At 50.4% G+C, this 23,912-nt stretch overlaps 9 protein-coding genes across 9 annotated transcripts; 4 read left to right on the forward strand and 5 right to left on the reverse strand.

The window, feature by feature from the left end:
- Positions 1 to 34: 34 nt before the first annotated feature.
- Positions 35 to 3,890, reverse strand: NCS57_01376100 (Fungal-trans domain-containing protein; the record flags this gene model as incomplete). Its single annotated transcript, XM_053063385.1, has 12 exons — positions 35 to 379; positions 428 to 719; positions 771 to 1,191; positions 1,242 to 1,960; positions 2,483 to 2,712; positions 2,763 to 3,105; positions 3,149 to 3,238; positions 3,289 to 3,301; positions 3,366 to 3,393; positions 3,447 to 3,513; positions 3,562 to 3,603; positions 3,652 to 3,890. The coding sequence occupies 12 exons, from the start codon at positions 3,888 to 3,890 to the stop codon at positions 35 to 37; spliced, it is 2,829 nt and encodes a 942-aa protein (XP_052906718.1).
- A 622-nt stretch (positions 3,891 to 4,512) lies between these two features.
- NCS57_01376200 (SGL domain-containing protein) lies at positions 4,513 to 6,201 on the reverse strand (the record flags this gene model as incomplete). The annotated part of the gene is made up of 8 exons (XM_053063386.1): positions 4,513 to 4,721; positions 4,771 to 4,850; positions 4,907 to 5,003; positions 5,059 to 5,268; positions 5,321 to 5,428; positions 5,475 to 5,668; positions 5,718 to 5,872; positions 5,923 to 6,201. 8 exons carry the CDS (start codon positions 6,199 to 6,201, stop codon positions 4,513 to 4,515), a joined length of 1,332 nt encoding a protein of 443 aa, XP_052906719.1.
- A 2,034-nt stretch (positions 6,202 to 8,235) lies between these two features.
- On the forward strand, positions 8,236 to 9,213 carry NCS57_01376300 (uncharacterized protein; the record flags this gene model as incomplete). Its single annotated transcript, XM_053063387.1, has 1 exon — positions 8,236 to 9,213. One exon carries the CDS (start codon positions 8,236 to 8,238, stop codon positions 9,211 to 9,213), a length of 978 nt encoding a protein of 325 aa, XP_052906720.1.
- Positions 9,214 to 9,467: 254 nt separating this feature from the next.
- NCS57_01376400 (LPG-synthase-C domain-containing protein) lies at positions 9,468 to 10,745 on the reverse strand (the record flags this gene model as incomplete). Its single annotated transcript, XM_053063388.1, has 1 exon — positions 9,468 to 10,745. One exon carries the CDS (start codon positions 10,743 to 10,745, stop codon positions 9,468 to 9,470), a length of 1,278 nt encoding a protein of 425 aa, XP_052906721.1.
- Positions 10,746 to 11,846: 1,101 nt separating this feature from the next.
- NCS57_01376500 (uncharacterized protein) lies at positions 11,847 to 13,842 on the reverse strand (the record flags this gene model as incomplete). Its single annotated transcript, XM_053063389.1, has 2 exons — positions 11,847 to 13,606; positions 13,659 to 13,842. 2 exons carry the CDS (start codon positions 13,840 to 13,842, stop codon positions 11,847 to 11,849), a joined length of 1,944 nt encoding a protein of 647 aa, XP_052906722.1.
- A 464-nt stretch (positions 13,843 to 14,306) lies between these two features.
- NCS57_01376600 (uncharacterized protein) lies at positions 14,307 to 16,273 on the forward strand (the record flags this gene model as incomplete). The annotated part of the gene is made up of 3 exons (XM_053063390.1): positions 14,307 to 14,676; positions 14,726 to 15,491; positions 15,541 to 16,273. The coding sequence occupies 3 exons, from the start codon at positions 14,307 to 14,309 to the stop codon at positions 16,271 to 16,273; spliced, it is 1,869 nt and encodes a 622-aa protein (XP_052906723.1).
- A 1,306-nt stretch (positions 16,274 to 17,579) lies between these two features.
- On the reverse strand, positions 17,580 to 17,936 carry NCS57_01376700 (uncharacterized protein; the record flags this gene model as incomplete). Its single annotated transcript, XM_053063391.1, has 1 exon — positions 17,580 to 17,936. One exon carries the CDS (start codon positions 17,934 to 17,936, stop codon positions 17,580 to 17,582), a length of 357 nt encoding a protein of 118 aa, XP_052906724.1.
- A 775-nt stretch (positions 17,937 to 18,711) lies between these two features.
- Positions 18,712 to 20,652, forward strand: NCS57_01376800 (uncharacterized protein; the record flags this gene model as incomplete). The annotated part of the gene is made up of 2 exons (XM_053063392.1): positions 18,712 to 19,991; positions 20,049 to 20,652. The coding sequence occupies 2 exons, from the start codon at positions 18,712 to 18,714 to the stop codon at positions 20,650 to 20,652; spliced, it is 1,884 nt and encodes a 627-aa protein (XP_052906725.1).
- Positions 20,653 to 21,214: 562 nt separating this feature from the next.
- NCS57_01376900 (EHN domain-containing protein) lies at positions 21,215 to 22,444 on the forward strand (the record flags this gene model as incomplete). Its single annotated transcript, XM_053063393.1, has 1 exon — positions 21,215 to 22,444. One exon carries the CDS (start codon positions 21,215 to 21,217, stop codon positions 22,442 to 22,444), a length of 1,230 nt encoding a protein of 409 aa, XP_052906726.1.
- Positions 22,445 to 23,912: the final 1,468 nt, after the last annotated feature.

The raw sequence follows: 23,912 nt of genomic DNA on the forward strand, positions 1-23,912 counted from the left end.
AGAAACAACAAGCCATGTGTTCTGCTACATCCCCCTACCTCGAACTCGCATCCAGCCAGTCAAACGTATTCAGCAGATCAAAGTTGAAATTCATAGGTCCCGTCAACCCAGAATTAAAATCCTCCAATACCCCCAAAGTACCCATCGCGTCGTTGAGATGATAATCCAGAACACGCTGAATCACAATCTTGCAGTTGGCGCAGAGATCCGCGTTCGGCGCCGAGGGTCCGACCCAGTCGAAGAAGCCGACTAACAGGCTCAGTTGCTGGACAAGACTTGAACGGGTGAGGCGGTCATCTTTAGGATGCTTCCAGTGAAAGGTTGGTTGTAGGAGCTCGAGGCATAGAATTCCACCTCCTGGTGCCGCGAAAGCCATCAACTACGACATTGTTAGTCAAATGTTCAGATTGCGGGTCTGAGGACATACCAGCCACTCGAAGTAGCGACGGACTTGAGAGAAGCGATCTTTCTGAGTCCAGAAAGTAAGAGTCAAAGTCACAATCTCAAATGTTGTGATAAGCAAGTCCCCCTCGTCCGGAGCACCGTGTCGCAGCAGCAATCTTTCCAGCAAAAACAGGTTCTGCAGGTGTGTAATCTGAAGCAACATTCTAACGGTAAGAATGTCCGCATCGATGCTGGGGTCGGCGAGGTCTTGAGGGTTATAGACCAGTCCGGCTGGGAATTGGGAGATGGTGTCCATCTCACGCTGTTTGAGTGCCCTAGTTGAGTCAGGAGCTTGTATCCCACGATTCGAACTATACATAGCATACCTCAGTGACTCGAGACTTGGGTTGGCCCCAGGACTAAGAGCTAGTTCCATAATCTCGTCAAGAAGATAGATGATCATGACACGCGCCCGGCAAAACGTAGACACATAGATGCCTCCATGCGTATTCCAGCCATTAGCATCCAATGCAGCAACAGCGTTCGTAAAGGTAGCTTCATCAGCCACAAGTTCCTCTTCACTCAAGTCAAGAGGAAGGGGAGTCGTGCAGTATTTACGATGAAGCAGCGGTGGACGCCCTGTGAATGCAACACCATGTCTATCGACGGAGAAGACTTGGGCGAAGAGATGTCGCTTGTACTCGGAACACAAAGAGGGCTTGTAGTTGGGGCCATCCTTTTGCGCGTGTCCACCAAGGTACGTCATCATGGCGACTGCCTCTGCATGGGTTACCCAGCAGATCAGGCCTGGTGGACATGGTAAGCAGCTGTTCGTTGAGGGCATAGAGTATACTCACTCGCGTCACCTGTGATACCCGACTGGGATGTTTCCTTCAGACGATAGAGATTAATCAACAAGTCATTTCCTTCGGTGAAATTTTGCGCCAACTCAATACATCTTGCCAAGAATGACAAGGCAGATGCCGGTGGCGTCTTGACTCCTGTCGTGTTGAGTTGAGCATCCTCGAGAGTATTGAAAGCGTCTGGCAAGGTCGCAAGGGTGGACCACAAGAGACCGAGTGACTCCCATCTGAGGTTCGGGCCACAAAATTGATCCATCCATGCCTTTGGACTGGTATGAATATCGAGCAGAGGTCGACTGGTGTTGTTGCATATTCTCTCAGCAATGCGTTCCAGATCTTGCTTTCGGTTGTACGAATGGGGTCCGAATGCAGTGTGTAACGAGTCGACGATGACAGGAACCGCAAAATGCGAGAATGGTGTTGGCTTCTGCATCGTATTCTGCAGTAGCAGCTGTTGATAGGTCGGGCCGAATACACAACCCAGGATTGCAAGACAAGTCTGGCGAATTGTGGGTGACAGGTCCTGGAAGTTGACTCGGCACTGGGATGTTGATCCTGATATGCTTGCATCATCAAAGTCAGTATCGAATATTCGGAGCTGGGAGAGGTAATTCTTTGTCTCTTGGAAGATTTCGGTGTGGCCAGTGAAACCGAAAAATGTCGGCCCCGTCGCGGGCGTGTCAGGAAGTGAAATGTCTCCTTCGCCAGATACCCTGTCAGTTGAAGTATTGGGGAGAGAATATGACGCTGTAATTGCCGATGCATACAGGCATTCGGCCTCTTTTCCTCCTCGATGGCATCGGCCGCAGACGGGCCTGGCGTGATCGCAAGCGACCTTTCGCCTTCGACAAGGCACACAGGCCTCTGGCCGACCGTTCGGCCTGTTGGATGGTGAATCGATAATGCTGCTCATGACAATATGTATAAAAAAGTTTCTTCATTAATCTTGAAGCGAGATTGAATATAAATGATGGATTTGGACCATGACACATTCTGGTCTGACTCAACATTGAACCCGACCAAAACGAGTGAGATATCCACGCAATCGCATAAGCGAAGCGGACTAGGACTAGCGGGGCCTACCAAACGACGCTTCTCTTTGCAGAGGAAGGATAAGGGCACACATTGCCAGGATTTTAACAGCCATCATCATTCACTACCATCCTCCATGCTAGACTCCCTTTTGCCATCCCTTCTAGAAGCTCTAGGTACGGGTGACTTCCTCCTGCCGCTACTCTGGCTTCCGACCGTAAACAATCTTGATGCGATAGTAAGGATGATGCTTCCCAGAGCGAATCTCCTTTCGCAGCTTTGCACAGTAGACCGTTACTTGTTCCTTGGGCCATCCCCATGCGAGATCGGCCACGTGAAGAACATGGCCCTCGACATCTCCCTCCAGAACCTCCTGCGCGAAAAGGCCGATGTTTCTATAGTTTTGGTCCTTGGGCCATCGTCCAATAGGTATCTAACAGTCAATCCAGTCAGCGTATCCCGAACCAGAGTATGAATGCCTACCTTGAAGACCCTCGATTCAATATCGACCAACCCAGCTGCCGCCATGCCCTCCTCCTGCACGTTATCATCAACCACCGTAAAAGACCTTTCAAGCTTCTTGCCAGCTTCAATAAACGTCTTTCCCCAGCCGGCCATGGCACTATCGTCAGGGACACTCCCGTCGTCGCTCTGCATAATTGGAACGCCCTCGAAGCTTTCCACCCATCCTCCGGGTTTGCATGCGTGGAATGCTTGCTCGAAGAGACTGTTCCAGTCCTTGACGCTTCCTACTAGGTAGCGCATATGGATGTAGTCGAAGGTGTCGGGGCGAAAGGTCCACGGCTGGGTGCAGTCCTCAATTTCGCTACCCAGGTTAGTTGAAGGCTGGAACCATCTTGATTGCTTACAATTTCAGGTTGGGCGGGACCCAAGACGGTTGAATGGGAGAGAGATCAGTTCCGATTACTTCGGTGGCAGAATACTCATCGGCAAAGTCGCTGAAAGAGTTAGTCACCTTGTCTATCGGGGTTGGCACTCCAAAACTTGCATAGCCCAGATCCCTAATGCCAAAGAGAATAGTCAGCAACTTTTGACTGCCGTAGAATTCTTAGAATGAGATCTTGCCTGTTCCAGTCCCAATATCCAGGGCTTTCTGTGACTAGTCAGCATACTTCTTCCCCTTCTATGCGTGAAGACAAGGCTCACGTCGATATCCTTTTTGATCGGCGCGTGATGGAGCTTATCCTCGGAAGCAATTGTAAGAAGATGGTGACTATTAAGGTGAGTTTCGGTCGTTAAATGTCAAGTTTCTCATGCCTACTGAATATCCATGACTTCATTTTGCAGTGCATCGTTGGGTGCCCTTGAGCCAGTCAGTCAGCCGAAAACCGCCAATCTCCAGACTTCATACCAATACTGAGCAGTCCCTCTTTCAGAGTGATATGTCCTCCCGTGCATAGTCCTGTAGTCTAGGATGCTCGAGCTGATCGACGCCGAGGAGCTGCTGGCCTCAGTACCAAGAGCCGAGTCTCCATCATCGACGGGATTATCATCCCCGACCTCGATTGGGGCCGCATCGGCCGTCGGAGGTGTGTCCGACTTCTGAGACTTGGGCGAAGATGCTGCTGCGGGAGATGTCGTGTCCGCCATTGCTCAAAATTCGACCAAAATGTCCAAAACAGAGATTGAGGTCGAGGAAGCCCCGAAGGAAATGAGGGGAACGAGAAATATCAACAACCAACAACACCAACAGTAACTTCACAATCGGCCTATAAAAAGCGCTTAATAATCTGCACGCTTCGTTGTTGGCTGCAGAGTCGCAGCATAAAACGCGTATAGCAGAAGGGTGACTGCGATGCGTTGGTGGTCTTGCAGGACGGAAACTGCTGATCAAGACCCGGCTTGGTTTCCTATTGGCGGTACGAGAGCCCAGAGTCAAGGGTTCAAACTCAAAATTCCACTATTGTTTGCTCTTTTCTCGTTGTATGCATGGGATAAACATAACCAACTGCAGGAAACCCTTGTCTTAGGCTGGCGGACCTTCCGATTCCCCGACAGACGGAATTCTACTTGAAAGTGGTGGTAACAGACTCAAGATGAGCTCATCTCATTGGTTTTAGTGGCTTTTGTGCCTATAAACTTCTGAGATATCGTAGACGAGGCATATCAATCACACTTTGATAGCCAATCATCGTTTGAAGTGTCTAGTTCGTAGACACATGCCCCAAAGACCTGCCTGCGAACGTCAAACTTCAACTCTCATGATTGCCTCTCAGTTTAGGCGCGCCCCCGAAGCCTCAAGCGTAGCATAGAACAGCTTGGTTCTTCCCATGATAATCATCCGACCATCACCAGCGAACTGGAAGTTGGCGGCGTTGATGCCGGTAAAAATCTTGCCGATGAACTTTCCAGAAGGGTTCCAGACGTGGACGCCGTCTCCGCAGCCTGCGTACACGTTTCCTTTGGAATCGCAGTGAATTCCTGCATTCGGGTTAGTATTTGTTGAAGCAGCTGGTGAGACCAAACTTACCGTCAGGTAGACGTGATGAAGCGTATGCGAATGTCTTGCGATACTCCCACGTACCGTCCTCTTGGACGTCGAAGCGGTAGCTATTGACAATGAGCCTTCGACCAAGTTTTATGTCTAGTGTTTTCTCATAACTTACATGGAAGCGGGTCGAGTATAATTCTGTCCAAATAGTCCTTGGCTCAGTCCAGTGTCTGTGACATATGCATAGGATCCATCGGGAGAAAAGGTGAGGCCTATCAGATATAAACCGTCAGCAACAGCCACCCAGGCATTGGTGCTTTTACTAACCGTTAGGTGATACAAAACCATCAGCAACTACAGTCACTGCCCCGGTCTCCAGGCTGAGACGGTAGACTTGGTTCTGCAGGCCTGGCTCAGGTCTGAAATGCTGCCAGTAGCCGTACTGGGTGTCGGTGAAGTAAATATCGCCGTTTCGAGGGTTGATGGAGACATCGTTGAGAGAGTTGAACTGTCTACCGAAGAAGTTGTTGATGAGGGCTGAGAAGTACATCAGTCAGACCGCCATGTCATTCTGCAGAGGTCTGCTTACTCGTAGTGTTGTATGGCTTCTCGGGGTTCATGAGGTAGAGAGCAGAGGGGATCTTGTCTCCCTGGCCTTCACCAGCAAAGATGATCTGGCCCTTGTAGTTTGTGCCACCTGTCGGCTAATCAATATCTGTTCTGAATGATCTCATCTTACATACCGTTGGGGTTGATGACCTGTGGCTTCGAGTCCACAATAGTAATCTTAATCTCGCTCGCCTCGTGCGAACCATTTCTCAAGGCCTCAGCCTCTGCAAGGGAAATCTTCTGAATGACAGACGATTTGTTAAGACCCGTCCCAGCATCGGGGTCGCCAGCATTCTGAACAAAAAAGACCTCGTCGGTGGGAGGGTACCTGAAGATGTGAGTTTAACTCCTTTATAAGATTGATGTGCTTCACTGACCAGACGACAGCTTCATGGAAGATAGGATCCTTGTCTGAGGTGGACAGCAATGTCAGGGAAGGATCACTTCCAATGATGTCGTAGAACTCGGGGTCATAGATGTGAAAGGGTCGTTCGCTGAGGGATTTTTGCGTAACCCCAGGCCATGTGAATTCCTACCATCCGTTAGTTGGCTATATCATTGCAAGTATAGCATGGTCCTCACCTTAGTCGCGAGAAACTCCTTTGGTGCCGGGATATTATCCAAGACAAGGAAGCTCTTCTGGTCAATCACCTGCGCTGCATCTGGCAATGGCCTTACAGCCGCCTTGGCTTCAACATGGTGAAAAAGACCCAAGCCAATAGGGCCAAGAACAGCAAGAGTAATAACCGAAACAGCCATGGTGGTAGAACTGAAGAAGCGCGACTTTCTCACCGACTCGGCCTCTTTATATCCATCCTTACCCCGCCTCGGCGGTTCACGGCCCTTTCTCGCAGACGGCATCGAACCTTGTCGATCGTTTGAGTTGTTTTACGGGCTTTTTGGCAACTGCCGGGACGTCAGAGTCAAACTTAGTCACTGCGAGTCCGGGGTATCGTATGATGGTGCAACCTTGGCGTGAGGTGCGGGGGATACATCGGGAGCTAGGGTTTTCAGACCTCAGGATTTGTCCTACGGGATTACATCATATGTCTTGGACAATCAATTGTTTGTCAATGAATTGTTTGTCAATCAGTTACGGGCTCGAGAAGCATATCTATTCTCAAACTACTATTTTACAACCCTCAATTCTCTGTTTACTTCGCATAGTCGCATAAGCATCGCCAAATGAAGCCGTAACCTCCGCACAAGGCTCGGAAAAGTTGGGATCGGAAAACAAACCAAACCGGAAAAACATCCGAAAAATACACGGCATGTAACATTAAACAATAACCGCGCAGGACACAAAGAATATGGATCGTCTCTTCTTTGATAATGATCTTCGCAGCTTAACCGGGGGGGGGGGGGTTAAGTAGATCTGCCCTTGACTTAAATCGTGACGATCTGTGTCACTGGCTGGGCTCACTCCGAAGTGCAACCCTTGGCTATTTTATCATGCTCGTATTCTCTGATGTACTTTCTCAATTTCTGTTTCAAATGTTCCGATTTTAATTAATCGTTCTACCACACTATGCCAGATCCCTTCGATTGTTGTCTTAAGTTGGACCTGGTGTTCCAACCAAGAATGTCTACTCGTTGAGACGACCACCATCACCCAGATGTATGCATTCGTGGCTTCATTGTAGACAAAAAGACATTTTGGGCAAAAATAAACAACATACAACATTGGGGATTCGCTAGTCGTCACCGACCTAGCTACTAATCCAACTCTTGCTAGGTTATCGATGGGAGATCGGACGGGATCCCGAGCTTTCTGGCAGATGTGGTCGTATGTGCTAGAGATTTGTTGTGGAGAGGATCAAATGCTCAAGGCGCTTCATGCCGAGTTTCCAGCTCTGTGATCTTGACCGTAGTGGAGATTCAGCCATGATTTCCAGTCGTGTTCCATCCATAAATGCGAGTTCTGATGTTGCAAGTGACAAATTCTCTTTTGAGAACAACACCGATGAAAGGCGTGTCTATAGCAAAGCCAATATTTTATTTCAATGATTACATGCAAGGTTAAGTATGCTAAAATGCCAACGATGGTCTCAAAACTGTGCTTCTTCTCGTGGGGCCAAGTCCGAGACATGATTTGATCCATCACGACTCCAAGGATTTGGCTACCTACCCTAGGCCTCCATATCGACCACCCCGTTTTTCCTCTACCTAAACTACTACATCTTGATGATAGATACCAATACTCAAACGTCGGTATAGAGACAAAGGCACTCAAGATTGTCTATTACCATCTCATTTTGTAGTATCTACTCACTGTTCTTGCATACTTTATCGCTAGAACCTCTTCCTCCGTCACGGAGTGCTGTCAAAGCTGACAGCTGACTCTGCCAAGACTAGTCTCCCTGCCCATCAGAAGATAACAGCGGCTACTTTTTGCAAAGATGTCTTCACCACCTACTTCATTGGTCCCTTTACCGATGCGACAAACTTGAGCTTACGCTGAGGATCACTTGGCAATGGGGATCCCGCGGGACCAGTGCTTCAGTCGCACGGCGTGAGCCACAAGATGACCGCAGGGCTTCGACTGTGGATATCATGGACAGCAGATGATTGGCTTCAGCCACGACCACGTCTGCTTCTGGCACATCCCTGAGCCTGCTGATGAGATGCGAAATGAGGCGCTAGCCAATGAGATGTCCTTCCTAGAAATAAGCACTGGGCAACGACTTCAGGTTGTGATGTCAATGGTCCACCTTCAAGGCTGAGTGCAGCATGCTAAGCCCAAAGCGGTGGAATCGAGCGCCAGAGGTATTCAAGGGTCAAGAATGATGGCGAGAGGGTCTTCGGACGCAGGTATAACTATGGCCTCGAATACTCATTTCGACTTCAATCTTTACCAGACTCTTACCTCCTATTCACCCATCTTCGCCTCTCAAAATGACAGACCGTTCTCTTGGTGACCACGTCAAGGGTTTCCTTCCAACTCTGTCGTCCTCGCACTCAAACAGCAACTCTCCTGCCCCCCCATACAACGGCGGCTATTCCCAGCCCCCAATGCAACGACCCCCATACCAGGACCAACAATACGGTGGCCAGCAGTACCAACAAGACTGGCAATCACAGAATGGTCCTCCTTCTTACTATGGACAACCTCCTCCCCAACAGTGGCCACCTGCCAGCCAATACCCTCAACAGCACAACGGACCTCAGCAGTATGGTGGACCACAGCAGTACAATGGGCCTTCGCAACACGGATACCAGCAGGGTCCACCTCAGGGTCCCTATAATCAACACCCCTCCAACGGATTCCCTCCTCAACCACAGCAGCAGCAACAGCAGCAACAGCAGCAACAAGGATATGCTCAAGGCCCCTCGGGCACTCCCATGTCTCTCCAAGTGAGAGCAGCAGGCGATAGGATGTACTACGTGGTGGACTCAAACACGGGACAAACCCTCTACACCTTCAACTTTGGCTTCAAGTCTTCAGGAGCTGGACCCGTGCATGTCATGCGCGGTGACAACGGACCTCCATGCGGAACTCTCACCTATCATTCATTCTCGAGCAAGGTGGACATGAACCTTGGGAATTCATTCGTCAAGTTTAAGAAAGACTTCCCCAGCAACACCGGTCTAGGCTATCTTACATGGCAAAAGAACGGCGGTGGCTGTTTCTCAAGCGGTGGAAACCTCATCCTGGAGAGTGGAGGTAGCGTTCTCGCCACCTACCGACTGGAGAAAGGTCCAGGCAGCCAAAAGCGTCAAGGCGGAGGCATTGAGATTCACAAGCCAGGATTGAGTCAAGCTCAGTTGGATGAGATCGTCATTAGTGGCGTCGCTGAGCTGGAAAGGTTGAGGCTCGCGGCAGGCTCATCTTCGGGCGGAGCAAGCGCTGGTGTGATTGTTGCTATTACTTAAAATCGATAGCCTAGGTTAGAGGAGTCGACGCGAAGGTGTATAGTCGCCTTGGGGAGCACATAGTTTCGCGATGGCGCTGAGGGTAGTTTCACTGATTTTTATATGAGCGAAAGAGAATGGTTAAAAATAGCATATATGTTACAATGAACAGACGGTCTATTCGATAAAGATGCCCTATCTTACTCCCTTGCATTCCATGTCCTGCTTGCCCAAGTCTAAATGCACTCTATAATACAACAAAGAAAACTGCGACGCTATGAAGATGATGTAGTCTGGGGTTCCTTATGCTTCCCCTTCTTGTGAGTAAGTAGTTGCCACACATTCATGTTGGCGAACTGCATAAGAGCAACTGATCCCCGAACTGGAATACCCCTGCCAGGAACGCAAATGAATAAGTCTGAGCTGAGTGAATCCTCAGGATAGAATTTGTTGAAGAATGCCGCCTTGCCCGTCACAGGGACCGACTTGATAACTCGGTTGTAACACTGTTTCCAGACCCAGGACTCAAACTTGGTCTGTCCATGCACTTCCCGAATATCGGAAGCTGGCTCGAAGCCTAGGCTCAAGTAGCCAATCTCGGCATGTTTGAGTAGTTGCATGGCGGTGACGATGAGTAGATCGGTAATTCCACGAGGCGCAGTAGAGGAGGCGATAAATGGGTCGATATGAAATCCGTTTTGGGCTCCGAGTGCCCTTAGAGTTGCGAACCCGGTGATGGAACCATCTTTGTCAGTGGTGTAAAGAAATAGTGTTGAAGCTGGGTATGAAAAGAGATCATAAATAGTGACAAAGGCCTGCAAGTCTTTCCCGCACTTGTTGTTCCTCTCGAGTCGCCAATCGTCGTAGAGCTGCTGTAGCCGATATTCCAATGAAGCATCGACACCAGTGATACTGGGGCAGTATATCTTTATCGATGTACCACCCCTCTTAGGGTCGAGAAGCATTCTATTTTGGCTGATCATGCGCTTGCTTGCTTGATTCCGCAACACTTTGTTGGTGAGAGGGTTGATGACTCGCTCATGACCAAAGCGTAGTGTTGTCCATCCTTGTTGCTGGGCGTACAGGGAAAAGTCCTCGCTCGCGCCGACAAATGCAATGCCAAGCCCTTGTTCCTTACGAAAGACGGCGAATTCCTTTAGGAGGGGTGTCCGCTGCTCAGTTGTGCATAAGGGGTCCCCCGCAACGACCGCAGTGCGGGCTTGGAGCTTGTAGAGTACAGCGCCGAGGCCTTGTTGGCTGGTAAAGACCTTGTAGGCAGGATCGAGAATACCCATGTGAGCGGTTCGAGCGTGGAGGTGGTATGCTTCATCGAAGACCGTCACGGGATTGTTGATACTGTGATCATCTGTGGGAGTAGAACCGGAGTCCAAGTGGAATAGATCGCAAGCGGCATAGTAGGTTCGAGAAATGATGGTTTCGTCGCATACTTGAGTTGTTGAAGAGGGAGATGTTGATAGTCTGGGTGTGTCTAGCTGGGAACAGCCTTCACAGGTGAGAGAGGAAGAAGAAGACTGCATGCTGGACCCGCGCATGGTGAGGTATTGGAATAGAAAGGAGACGAAATGCTAGATGGAAAGGAGACAAAGGCTGAGATGGAAAGGAATGACAAGTCGAGATGCTAAAGTACTTTACCTACTGTTCGGCCCCATATAGGGGGCTCTCCGACAGTTATATCTCTCCTCTAGATCAGGTGGAAGGCAGACGCCTGGCTTGGCGCCAGGTCTGAGATCGGAAGTCCGGCACTCATACCGTCAAGCATCTGATGTCTTGCGCATATCGATGCTGGTGGCTGTGCAAAAATAACCCCGGACTCGGTGACCACGGACACCGTCAGGAGGGCATTTTGATTGGCGGCGGAGGCCGCGCAATCGCTGTCTACGACGAGAGCATTCTCTGCGAGAGACGCACTGTAGACTCGTGTAGACTGAGCTAAGCTACGCCTTGTGAATACGAAGTACGATAAATGTGGAAATTGGGCGTTCGGGAGAATGGCATCGTGCTGACGGCTTCAGCCCTAGCCGGCAGCGTGGTGCCGGCTGGGAGCCCGAAACAGAGACAGTCATGATATCTTTAGAGTCTTGGAACCATATACTCAAACATGAAATTCGCTTTCGGGAAAAGCGGACGGCAGCATGTATGTTGGACATGTCTGGCACAACAAGTGTCGTAACGCGGGCACAAGATGAGCCGCGCGTGCGTGCACCCAAACCCTCAAGTTCGAGACTCAGCCATTTTCCCTGCTGACTCGGGCTCCGCGGGCCCAAACGTAAAGGCCAAAAAGTGGCGCGGCCCTACGGGAGCACGAATCGGACGCGAACTTTACTGCCAACAACTCGGCCGTGGCCGTCTTTGCCGGTTTGGCGGATCACATAGTTACGAGTCAACCAATCAGATGCGCTCATGGCGTTTGCTTTCTTCGTGATCTGGCGAGAAAACGGCAAGGCAGAAATAAACATGTTAGATGAGATTGCGAGAGAGATGAGGCCCGAAATTACCCTGTCTTGCGGCAGATGGACACGACGAGGCCTCCAGGAACTTCCTATTTGGTAAGGCTATTAACTACCGAGCTGTGGCGATGATCACCTTTGGCGGGTAAGCCCGTACGGGACGTCCAATCCAAGGTAACAGGGAAACTAGTAAGTCACACTGAAAATATTCCAGAAAGCCTGGCTCTTTTGCCAATTGAGCTGTTTCCTCCTCCCAGCAGCCAGATATCGGCTCGTGTCCTTGGCCTGGAACGAGTACCCCTTGCTCGACTCAAAATCAACCACAAAGACGATGGCATCCTCAGAGTTCTTGCAGAGTCTCAGCTTGTTGCAGATGTAGAGGTTGTTGTTGGCAGAGCTGATAGTAAACTCGTCACCGCCAACCTCGACTGCGTGGATGACCCAGCCCTGCTCGACATTGTCGTGGTTTGTGGTGGCAGCGCTCAATCCGACAGCCCTACCGCGCTGAGAGACACTCAGAGCTTGACCTGAAGTCTCAAAGACAAGAGTGCGACCCTCGGTGAGGAGACCGCGTACGTTCTTGAAGCCCTTTTCGGCAAGACTCTTGGTGTCATCGACTTTGCCATTTCCAGTGTAAGGTACGGTAGGCCGTCCATTACCATACTGAGAAGCGCAGTATGATGAGCCATCATACTCACCCTTGCTGTTCTTGTGTGGCTCAGGAGCATCCGGAAGATTCGGTAAACTGTAGTCTGGGTTCTGAAAGTCAAAGGCGTTGACAAGATCAGCCATGTTCTCGCGACGCCATGGAACAATCTCATCCGTCCTGACATCCCGACCCTTGGCAGCCTGCCATTTCTCGACAAACATCAACTGCGAGGTGTGATCACAGTGCTCAGTATAAACTCCGCCGTTCCGAGTGAATGGCGAGATGATGTAGAAAGGTACGCGGAAACCGGGGCCCGCGGGCGTGCGGCCGGCTTCACCGTACGGATCTTCGAGCCATTCTCCGGAAGTTCCGTCTGGAGAATGATACGGGCTGACGTGATCAGCCCAACCGCCCGTCTCATCGTAGGAGACGATCAAGACGGTCTTGGAGTACTTGGGAGAGTTGATTACAGCTTCAGCAATCTTGCGCTGTAGCCAGGATCCGTCGTTAGGTGAGTAGGGAGGATGTTCTGAAAGTTGCATGGGTCCAACGATGTAAGAAACCTCAGGAAGTGTTCCGTTGGCAGCCTGGGCATAAAAGGTATCAAGAGACAATCCCTTCATGCCCTTTGCGTTGAGAGAAGATCCTTTTTGGGCGTCTTGGAATTGTTCAAACCAAGCATAGGGGTTGTCGTCAAAGTTGTCAGCGTCCTGGTACACGCTCCAAGAAACACCAGCATCTTCGTACTTTTCAGCGACCGTCTTCCACTTGAGAGGGTAGCAGTTGATTCCATCCTTATCACAACCGGGAGTCTCATTGTTGTCGATGTAAGGGTAACCGCCCTCATCCTTGGTCTGAGGAGAGCCGGGGACGTTGATGGAGCCGCTAACCCACATGACACGGTTGGGGTTGGTAGAGGCAATGACTGACTCTTGGTACATGTCGCCGATAGTCCATCCCTCAGCCAATGCAAAGTGAACAGGCAGGTCCTCCCTCTTGTAGTATCCGATGCTGTAGGGAGTGTTGTTGACAGCCCAGTGGTCGTTGGCGCCGTGATTCAAGGCAGCTTGGTTGGCGTCCCAGCCATTGGATCCGGCAGACATGCACTGGGTAGCCTCCGGCCAAGTTCCTCCGAGGTAGTTGAGGTACCAGGGAGTGATGTAGTCCGTATCCTTGCTAAGGTTAGGAGTTACCAGCTGTTTCCAGACCGGAACGCCGTTGTTGTACTGAACATTTGGGTCCGCGAAGCCGCGAACGCCGGCCATAGTGCCAAAGTAATGGTCAAAGGCACGGTTTTCTATCACATGGTTAGATAAGATACCAATAACTGATAGAAACAGAAGACCAACCTTGCATGAACAGGATGACATGGTCGATATCAGCCAAACCCTTGGAGTCCGCAGGGCTGGCAATAGCCAAGAAGGCGGCAAGGACCCAAGCAGTGCCTCGAGAGATAAGCATGTCGAAACAGCCAGGCCAGTTCACTATGCACTGCCAAGTCCAAAGAAGCCAAGACTCGAGATGTTGCAACATGGTGGATTCATATACTTGGCAGTTCTCTCAAGGGTCCCGATGCCCTCTGGTGGAGTATGACGATGGTCGTTTGTTCGGTGTTGAGATGGTTGATAAGGACCGACTCACACGTTTCAAATCCGCCTTTTGTGATTAGCAGACGATATCACGCGGAAATAAATGAAACCACTCTTGTTGTAACTCTAGATGCAGATCTGAACTGGATCTGGAGGAGATGTTATATGCTAACTTATTCCCCCGACCGATGCAAACTGGGTCCATGTGAAACGCCAGCATCACAACCAATCACGTTGAGCCGTTGCATCTCGTGCGAGATCTACTTATCAACAGCATCACAAGGATGTTGCACTCACACGTGACGCTGCGGAAATACGGCACGGATTTGAGGTCGAATATCGCTCAATTACTCCAAAATCATCAAGAAGCCGAGGTTGTATCCAACTCAACAATGACAGAGCACAACCATGGTGGCCCACGATGAGGAACACGATGGCCTTCTTGACGAGTTTGAGCTGCAAGATGAAGATCCAAAGACACGGCCTAACTCGTCGCATCGTACAGTGAGACGGTGCGCCAGGTTTGCACAGCGACATATCTGGTGTCTGATAACAGTCGCTGCCATTATTGCGCTACTATGCACCTTTGGCGCCGCTTTCTCATCAATAGGAACCCCAAAAGCCCCGAAAGGTCCCGAAAAGGGTGGTCATCTTGGAATTCGTCTGCATCCAGAAGAACACGCATCCAGGGCTCCAACAACACTGACCTTCAACTGGACCATCTCGGCTGGACTCAGATCGCCAGATGGAGTTGAGAAGCGAGTATATCTTGTCAACGGTAAGTGCCGTCTCTGTTCCCTCCACTTGTTTCTGACACAATACCGTAGATGAGTTCCCAGGGCCAACCATCGAGGCAAGGTCTGGAGATCGACTTGTGCTGCACATCCACAATGACCTTGAAACAGAGGGTGTCTCTCTGCACTGGCACGGCCTGCGAATGAAGAACCAGAACCTGATGGATGGTGCAGTGGGGATCACACAATGCCCTATCCCACCAGGCCGGGATTACGTCTATAATATCACTATTGGTGATGAAGAACACGGCACCTTTTGGTGGCATAGCCATTCCGACGTTCAACGAGCCGACGGGCTCTGGGGTGGTCTGATCGTGCACTCCCCTCAGGAAGCAAGCTCACAGCCAGAAGACTACTTGGTTATGGTCAGCGACTGGTTTCATAGAAACCAGACTGAAGTCTTGGCTTGGTACGCCGATGCCAGCAGTCGAGGAAATGAGCCAGTTCCCGACTCGCTGCTGGTGAATGGGAGGGGACGTTTCAACTGCTCAATGGCGGTTCCTGCTAGGCCAGTTGTCTGTTCTCAGATTGCAGTACATGGGCTTGCGCCACTATTCAATCCATCTAGAGAGAAGGCGATGCAATTGCGTTTTGTCAACACGGGTTCAGTCGCAGGCTTCAGCGTGCAGATAGACGGAGCGACGATGAAGCCATTTCGCATAGATGGCGGGTTCAGCGTTCACGCAGAGGGGAGCGATTCCATCGGCATACTTTATCCTGGTGAAAGGGTAGATGTAGATGTCAAGTGGACTGAGGACTACGTCGGGGGCCGGTGGCTGAGCATAGACTTGGACTCTGAGTGAGTGGAAAGTTCCCTGTTTCTTGTGAATTTCTAACAATCATTATAGAAACTTTGGATACCCCAACCCAGCATTGAATCCGATACAAAGCTTTCAGATTTTCGAAGGGAAGGGAGGCGAGTATGACCACAAAGAGGATCATGCGCAGAGTAAAACCCAAACCCTCAATCTTCAAAATCTCACCGCTGCCACGCGAGTTTCGGACATCCCGTCTAAAGTAAAGGAGACGTTAGTCTTTTACGCAAAGACTGAAAAGTTGGCACACTTGAATTACGAGCCCGTCGGTTTCATAAACCACACATCATGGAAACCACAAAGCCCCCCTTTACTGTCTCAAAACAGGTCTGCTTGGGACGAAAACCAACTCGTTCCCTTCATTGGCCTGACTTCAAACGAGCCTACCAGAGTGGACGTTGTCATCAACAACCTCGATGACGGTGCCCATCCATTTCACCTTCACGGACATTCCTTCTACGTTCTCTCGTCCCACAGGGATGAAGGCCGTGGTGGCTGGGGCAGCTACAATCCCCACTCTGGTGGCCAGCCTCCAAATGGCCTCAATCTGGACTTTCCGCTGCGTAAGGACACAGTAAGTGTTCCTAGAAGAGGGCATATAGTGTTCGCTTTGGTGGCAGATAATCCAGGCATTTGGATGCTGCATTGTCACATGCTGGTGCATATGGCGAGGGGAATGGCGATGGCGATCCACGTTGGAGATGTCGCGGATGCGGAGCATGTTATTTCAGCTGACTTCGCGGCTGGCGAGCTTTGTAGGAGATAAACGACCTTAAGATGCCATATCTATCCCTAAAGCATACGACTATGTTCACCACAATATCTCACCAGACGCAACTAAGAGCAAAGAGCGAGTCGAGCAAACTGAACAGCATCCACAGGATATAGCTCAAAGTAGCTGCTACGGTTACGAGGGGAATCAACTCTTGACCAGTAGAGTATCAAGGCTTAATAGTTATTGATGTCGACAAAGAACATGGATTAGGATCTTTAGTTACAAGGAAAGTTTGGTGGGCATGCCAGGGACAGGGCCCAGCTCGAGCACTGGCGATCTCCATTCTCCGCAAGATTTTCTCCCATAAGAAGCGGGAATTACCCGGGTAACAGGGTTTCCTACAGGTACACGACCAGTGCCTAGACTATAGCTAGGCTCAAGACCTGACTTCATCCTGCAGTCCTCTGCTCAAGTGCTGTCCCAGGAATCCATCTTATCAGGCGGGCTCGAAGGCTTAACAGCACACAATCCTCCTTCCAAGAGACAGAAAAGTGATAGGCAGTGCCTTCGGTGATTTCCATATCCTTGATGGACGAGCCCATGTTCCCAAATGCGATGGGGCTGTTCTCGTCGCTTTCACCGTCTTCGGCTCCATACTTTTCAGTGGTCATCTGGTTCAAGGGCTAGAGTCAGTAATTCAGAGCACTATTACTATAAAGGCGTATGAAAACTAAACATTAAACATTAGTCGGCTTTCCTAGCTCCCTCCACACTCCCCATTTGTATTGCCCCTGGATCCTCCGTCACCGTCTCCAATGCCCGTCTTCGTGCCATCGCCCTCTCCTTCTTTTTCCTTCTCCTGCAACCCCAAATGCAACATCCAGTACAGAGAAGTGTGACACCCACAAGAATTCCAATAATTATATAAATAAAGTCCTCTATGCCCCTAAGGGGCGAATCATTTACCGGCTGAGTTGACGATGTCCCCGTATTCGGTGGGGGCCAAACTCCGCCCGTGTAGGGAGTTGAGCAGTCCGGAACACAAGTTGAGCCCCGTTTGTTGATTACGTAGCCTATCGTGGCAGCTGAGGCTACGAGCTTGTCCGTCTCGGGGTCGAATTCTGCGGTTGTCCCGGCCCTGACGACGCTGTTGCCAGATGATGACCAGTAACTAATGTTCAACGCCCATGGAGGGCTGCCAGCAAATGAAGGTTGCCTTGCGACGCATGACGAGATTGTAAGACTGGCAGAGCTACCTCTGTTGTCTGTCAAGGTTGCCATTCCACGCCACTTGAAATCATACACACTGTATTGCCCACGAGTTAGTCAACACCAGGTACGAAAGGTCCTTGGCGGCTCACGTTGGACAACAGTAAATCTCGCGAGTAGTCTCGCCATTAGACTTCTCCCAATCCCAAGTGCTCGCCACCGTGTACTGAACAGGACATTCTGTTGCGATATCAAGATTACCTGGGAGGCAATCGTTGTTTGGCTCATCCCGAACAGCGTCAATGCCAAAGAAGGTACATGTGTGTGTATCTGGCTTGTATAGGCCTATTCCAGTGCCCCAGGAGCATTCGTCCGTCTCGTAGAAGATGTTGGAAGCGTTGACGCATCCTGGTCCAGGGGTGAAGCGAGGGAGATGCAACGGCGTAGTCTGTGTGGTGAATCCAGGAGTGGTTGCTGTTAAAGCGTCTGTGGAGGTGCTCGTCATGGCGAATTTTCGCCTCGTCGGCCGTGAACAAGGTTATTTACAAGCATACTTGGAAAGGTAGAATGCCATCATCTTTATATTCGCTCAAAGGTCATGTTGTCTTGGGTAACATGGTGCTAGCAGGGATCCTTCACTCCCATCGTGACCAATCGCCAGCAGTTGATCTTGCTGCGCCGCCTTGGGAGCCAACCAAGGCTCGTATTCCAGCCCTTTTCGCGCCCCTTGAAGCTGGGCAACAGGATTTTAAGACGAAACAAGCTGTGGGGTTTTCTTTTCTGGAGCCGGCATCTGACGATGTCAAGAAGCAGTGCCGGACGTAGTCTTAGGCCACGTTGGGTGGTGTTAGTAGAGGGGATTGTAACCGCATACCCCTGTAACAATCCTCCCAGCCCCAAAGCTAAAGAATAAAGCTTATTTGAGTCGTTTCTGGCGTCTTTGTGAGCTTCCGGCCCAGCCCTACGATATCCAGGCAGCACATCAACCAACAAATAAGGCTGCGCCAACTCAGCCATCCAAGATGACGACCCTCCCCCAGATCAGACCAGGCGGGTCCCAAGCATCCCTGTCAGAGCCAAGACCAGGCCACGCCTTCAGACATGATGATTGGGCTGACCTCAAGAGCTGACCATTGGCTCGACCCCCGCCCGGCTGTACCCTTGAGAATAGGCTGACATTTGCTCCGGACCGACGGACGAAACTTCCTTATTCCTCCTAGTCCACGATCATACTCTACTCTAATCTTGGACTAGAGTAGTGATCCTTCGCCTCTGTGCAAATGACTCCACAGCCTTTGTCTAGCTCCCAGTTGCAGACGGTGCTGCTCGAGGCCAAGAGCAAGAACAGGCTGCTGCTGACGCGATCCGAGCAAGAAATATGTCCCTCAGAGCCAGTCGTTCCTGGACATCAGAGGTTCATCAAGCTGGAGGATCCCAAGCAGGGTTTCTTGTCTGAATCACTGCAACGACGACGCCCACCTGCAAATCGCATACAGCTACTGCTGGAACCAACAAGCAGGAAGCGGCCACGAGAAACTGGCTTTCCAGAGCCACCACAGCCTTTAGATCCACAGAGTCGATGCGAGGATCAAGTCTTGCTGCATCCAAATAGCAAGAAGCGTTGTACCGAGACCCAAGACAACCAACCAGATGAGCCCTCGTGGAGTGACACCAAACCTGAGACTCAACATCCTGCCGGTCACACAGGTGTCGTTGATATCTCCAGCACCCCCACAGTGAAAAAGGATAAGCCTAGCATATCGCCCCAGACCAGACCAACAACATGCCCATCGCCAGGAATCAGCTGCATGGAGCTGGATCAGAAGGACTTGACGACAGAGAGCTCAAATGAATTCAACAGCAGTGAAGTGCAGACCCTGGTTGTTGATGACCTTTGCTTGCCTTCATACGGCCCATCGATCAAGATTGAACGTTCAGATGTTGACGCTCAAGTCCCAAAGGATGAAGGCGGTCTCACGCAAGAACTCGGGGAGCAACAGGGTCAAGAGCTCGGTGCCAAGGAAACAGACCCATGCCAGGTTTCGTCAGATGAAGAGATGAAGCCGGCTTGTGATGAACAGCTAGAAGAGACTGAGACATATGAGGGAGTACACAGCATCCCCACGCCTCAAGATTCTCCGGATTGGCCTGTCTTCGAACCAGACGAGCCTTTCCAGCATCACGGAGCAATCGTGCCATCCAGCCCGCCAGCTCCAACAGAAATCAGCAATCTACACCTCCTCCTCGAAGTGCCGGACTCCCCAATGCGACTCTTCGAGGCCAGCAGCCCTTCACGTCCTCTGTGGGAGGATGACCTACCCTCTGTTGAGCCAGTGGCTGATGATCATTCCCAAGCTATCAAGGCCCTCTTCGGCAGTGATACGATGAACCCAGCTCACCTGAATCAGAGGCCTGTTAAAAAGGCGCTGATTAGCAAACCACCTGGTCGTGAACACCCACTGTACAAAGGCACACGAGGACCGGATGGTTTGTATCACTGCCCTTGGGAGAAGGAAGTGGGCTGTAATCACAAACCGGCCAAGCTCAAGTGCACATTCGAGTAAGTACTTAATCGCCCTGAAGTGCCCTTCGAATGCTCACGCTTTTTCCTTTACAGCAAGTTTGTCGACTCCCACCTCAAACCATACAAGTGCAGAGTTCCAGGTTGTCAAAGCACTTCTTTCTCGTCAACAGCCTGTCTCTTTCGTCACGAACGAGAAGCACACGCATTGCATGGCTACGGCGATAAGCCATTTCTTTGTCCGCAAGAAGGTTGCGAGCGAGCAACACCAGGCAACGGCTTTCCTCGACGGTGGAATCTGGTTGATCACATGCGAAGAAGGCATAAGCTGGACGCACCCATTTCAGGAATCATCGACGCGCGAACATCTATCAAAATGGCAGACAAGAAAGAGACTAAGGAGAAGTCTCCTATGCAAGAGGAGACAGAGGATGATTTGAAGGATAGATGGGAGACACACCGGCTTGTTTTCGAGAGCCTCATGGAGAAGCTGAATGATCCCGAGAACCCCGACAACGCGGTCATGACCGCAGAGGCACAGATTCACCTATCTTCTCTACTTAAGATCCAAACCAAGCTGGATGAGAAGAGTAAGAAGGGCAAGGAGAAGACAAAGGAAGAGAGTAAGGGTGATGATACCGAGGGAAAGGATGCAGAAGGAGGTGAGAAGCAGGACAGTTCGAAGCTAGCCCCGACATGAAGTTTATGAGTAAATGAATACAATACGTCTCGTTCAAGCAGGGGGAAGAATCTCAAGTATCCAAGACATTGGCGGTGCCTGAAACAGAGCTGCTGCCTAGATAGCGCGTATCCCGGCCATGACGATACAACACTCGTTGATCCCTGCCAGAGCAGTTTTATCTGTGTTAATATCAATCAAGATGCATGATAACAGTATTCCAATGGCAGAAGAAACTCTCCTGTGTATTACGATACCGATAAGGATCGGGCGCCTGGTCTATCCACATGCGTCTGTCCCGCTTCCTTCATTTCGTATGTGGCTTTTGGGATAAGCACTTGAGCGCTAATCCCTGAACTACTCCTCCAAGAAAGAATCTTCTAGATATTTCTACAACTTTGGAGAATCTTGAAGAATCATCCAATATTCTGAGCTGTCACTTCCAAATTTGGCATAAAGGGGCGACTTTGGCCGGCTTTCCTGAGATAATTCATTCACTCTACACTCACCATTCACTCCATTCGCCTCAATCATCAACACCATTCTTCTTCATTCTCAATCATTCCATTCTCTTCGTCCAATCATGGCCAACTACGCAACTCTCCCCACCGGTGCAACCCTCGATGTGAAGCCCTTCAAGGCTCACGTCGCCGAAGAAAAGCTCCAGCACTTCAAGAAGCTCCTGGAGCTCTCCCCAATTGCCCCTCCCGTCTTTGAAAACACCAACGCTGGTCGCAGGTATGGAATGGAGAGAGACTGGCTCGAGAATGCAAAGAAAGAGTGGCTAAACAAGTTTGACTGGCGCCAGCATGAAGATCGCATCAACTCCTTCCCCAACTTCAAGGCTTCGGTGAAGGATTCCCAGGGCAATGACATTGAGATCCACTTCTTGGCTCTGTTCTCGGAGAAGCCTGATGCTATTCCCATCGCCTTCTTTCATGGCTGGCCTGGCTCCATCTGCGAGTTCCTCGACCTTCTTGACATCCTCAAAGAGCGGTACACTCCCCAAGACCTGCCCTATCACGTCATCGTCCCGTCACTCCCCGGCTACGCATACTCCTCCGGTCCTCCCGTCCATGTCGATTACGGCGTTGACCTCGCAGCCAGCGCACTTGACAATCTGATGATTGGTCTGGGCTTTGGCTCTGGATATCTTGCCCAGGGCGGCGACCTTGGCAGCTTCGTCAGCCGATTTCTAGCCATGACCTCTGATGCCTGCAAGGGCATGCACGTCAACATGATGAGTATCCCGCCGCTGGACAAGGACGAACCCCTCACAGATGAACTGGAGAAGAAGGCATTGGAAAAGGCGAAGGAGTTCCTGGATACAGGAAATGCCTTTGGATTGTTACAAGGCACACGAAGTGCCACAATCGGATTGGCATTGAGTGCCAGTCCGTTGGCCCTGCTCAGCTGGATCGGAGAGAAGATTCTCGCATGGACTGACCAAGATCCGCCCCTTGACAAGATCCTCGAGACAGTGACACTGTACTGGCTGACGGATACTTACCCTCGGGCCATGTACCACAATCGCGGGATGGGCAACCCAGATGAGAAGCCAAAGATGGCGAGGATCAGCGTGCTCACCAACCTCACCCATGTGCAACTCCCATATGTTGCAAAGCCATGCGGCTACTCCCTCTTTGCGCACGAGGTCTTTCCAGTTCCCAAAAGCTGGGCGGCCAAGACTTGCAATCTCGTGTACTTTAGCCAGCACGAGCATGGAGGTCATTTCGGGGCCATGGAGAGACCCAAAGAGCTTCTCGCTGACGTTGAAGAGTATGTCAAGAAGGTGTGGAAGACTGGCGATTAGGGACTGGGTGATCACGCCAGTGTGATTCGGTCATGATTGAATATCGAACGGGTCATTTTTCTTACATTCACTTCTCTTGGTATCTCACTCTTTATCTTCACTTCCCTTGGCTGCATCTCCTCTAACAGATTGACAACCTTGCACTATTACGCGTGCCGATTAACATCACTTTGGGTAATGGAAATAGGCTTCGGGATCTCAATTCACATCTTCGGCACTCTCTCCTTCAGATTGCCTATTCTTACTTATCTGAGGACCTCTCGAAGTGTGGTATTGCAAGTGATTCAATCGTTCACAACTTTCATAGATTCACATCAAAGTAGCCTCAGAAAAACGTGTATGATTACATTCATATCAGAAAAGAGGCCGCGGTGTGATGGCTCAAGTATTAAATTAGCACTTTTAGCGATAATCATAGCAGGGTCGCATATGAAACCCGACTCTTCCTCCAAAGATCTCATTAAACTTTGACAAGAAATAATGCCAGGCCCATGAACGCATCGAACCCAAGTCCATGCTGCCTTCTCATCAAGCCGTCCTCGATTCTTCAACCGGACCATCTGCCCCCAGTGGAATATTCAGTAGGGCCGGGTCACCCCAATATCGCGGATTGCAGCGTTTGCAATATGTCCAGAACAGCTGCTTCTTTAACCTCCTTGGGTGGATGACGCATTTATCTTTGTCTCCCGGATGCTGACAATATCTATAATGCGTGCGTGTCGTGATGACAAAGTCGCAGAAAGAGCAGTGGTAGTATACTTGTAGGATGATACACATTGTTTCTGAATGTGCGGCTTGGATGGATCTTCGAAGGGGGATAGTCGTTTCCTCGATGTTGTCGAGGTGGTTGTGGACTTTATACCAGAATTGGCAGGTTCTTCATAGACTTTGGAGAGCTTTTATAGTCTCCTGGTATCGGGGTGTGAATATCAGACTTGATATATAAGTTGGATTCACAGCTTGTAGGAGACGTTGTACCTGGCGATGATCCAGGCCCAGACAATGCTTCCGTGACGAAATGCATTAGCTGAGACATATTAGCTGACGGGGGTTTCCCACAAGTGTGCAATTCCTACAATGAAAAGGGAACGCCGCTGATGCTGAATTATACCGGTATATCGGGCACACTCTTACTGGTAGGTTCATCCATCAACTTTATACCTGACAGCTGTTTCACAGGTGCAACCCGTTGTACTACAGCCATCAATGGACGATGAGGGAGGGTCATAATTCTCCGCATGATCTGAACATGTGAACGAGATCATTGTTGCACATTGTGCTCCGGCAATTGTTGACCTGGGAGCATCAGATAAGTGGGGGAGAACTGTGATATTTGACCCAGACTGATACTGCAGACTAATAGTACATCGTGATATACACCCCTAATAGCATCTAACTGTTTTGCATCTCATTACTTTCAGTCTACTCCCTTACTCACGCATCAACCCAGCAATCTTATCCTCTCGCC

Source organism: Fusarium keratoplasticum, chromosome 12, assembly GCF_025433545.1.
Source record: "Fusarium keratoplasticum isolate Fu6.1 chromosome 12, whole genome shotgun sequence".
Lineage (NCBI taxonomy): Eukaryota > Fungi > Ascomycota > Sordariomycetes > Hypocreales > Nectriaceae > Fusarium > Fusarium keratoplasticum.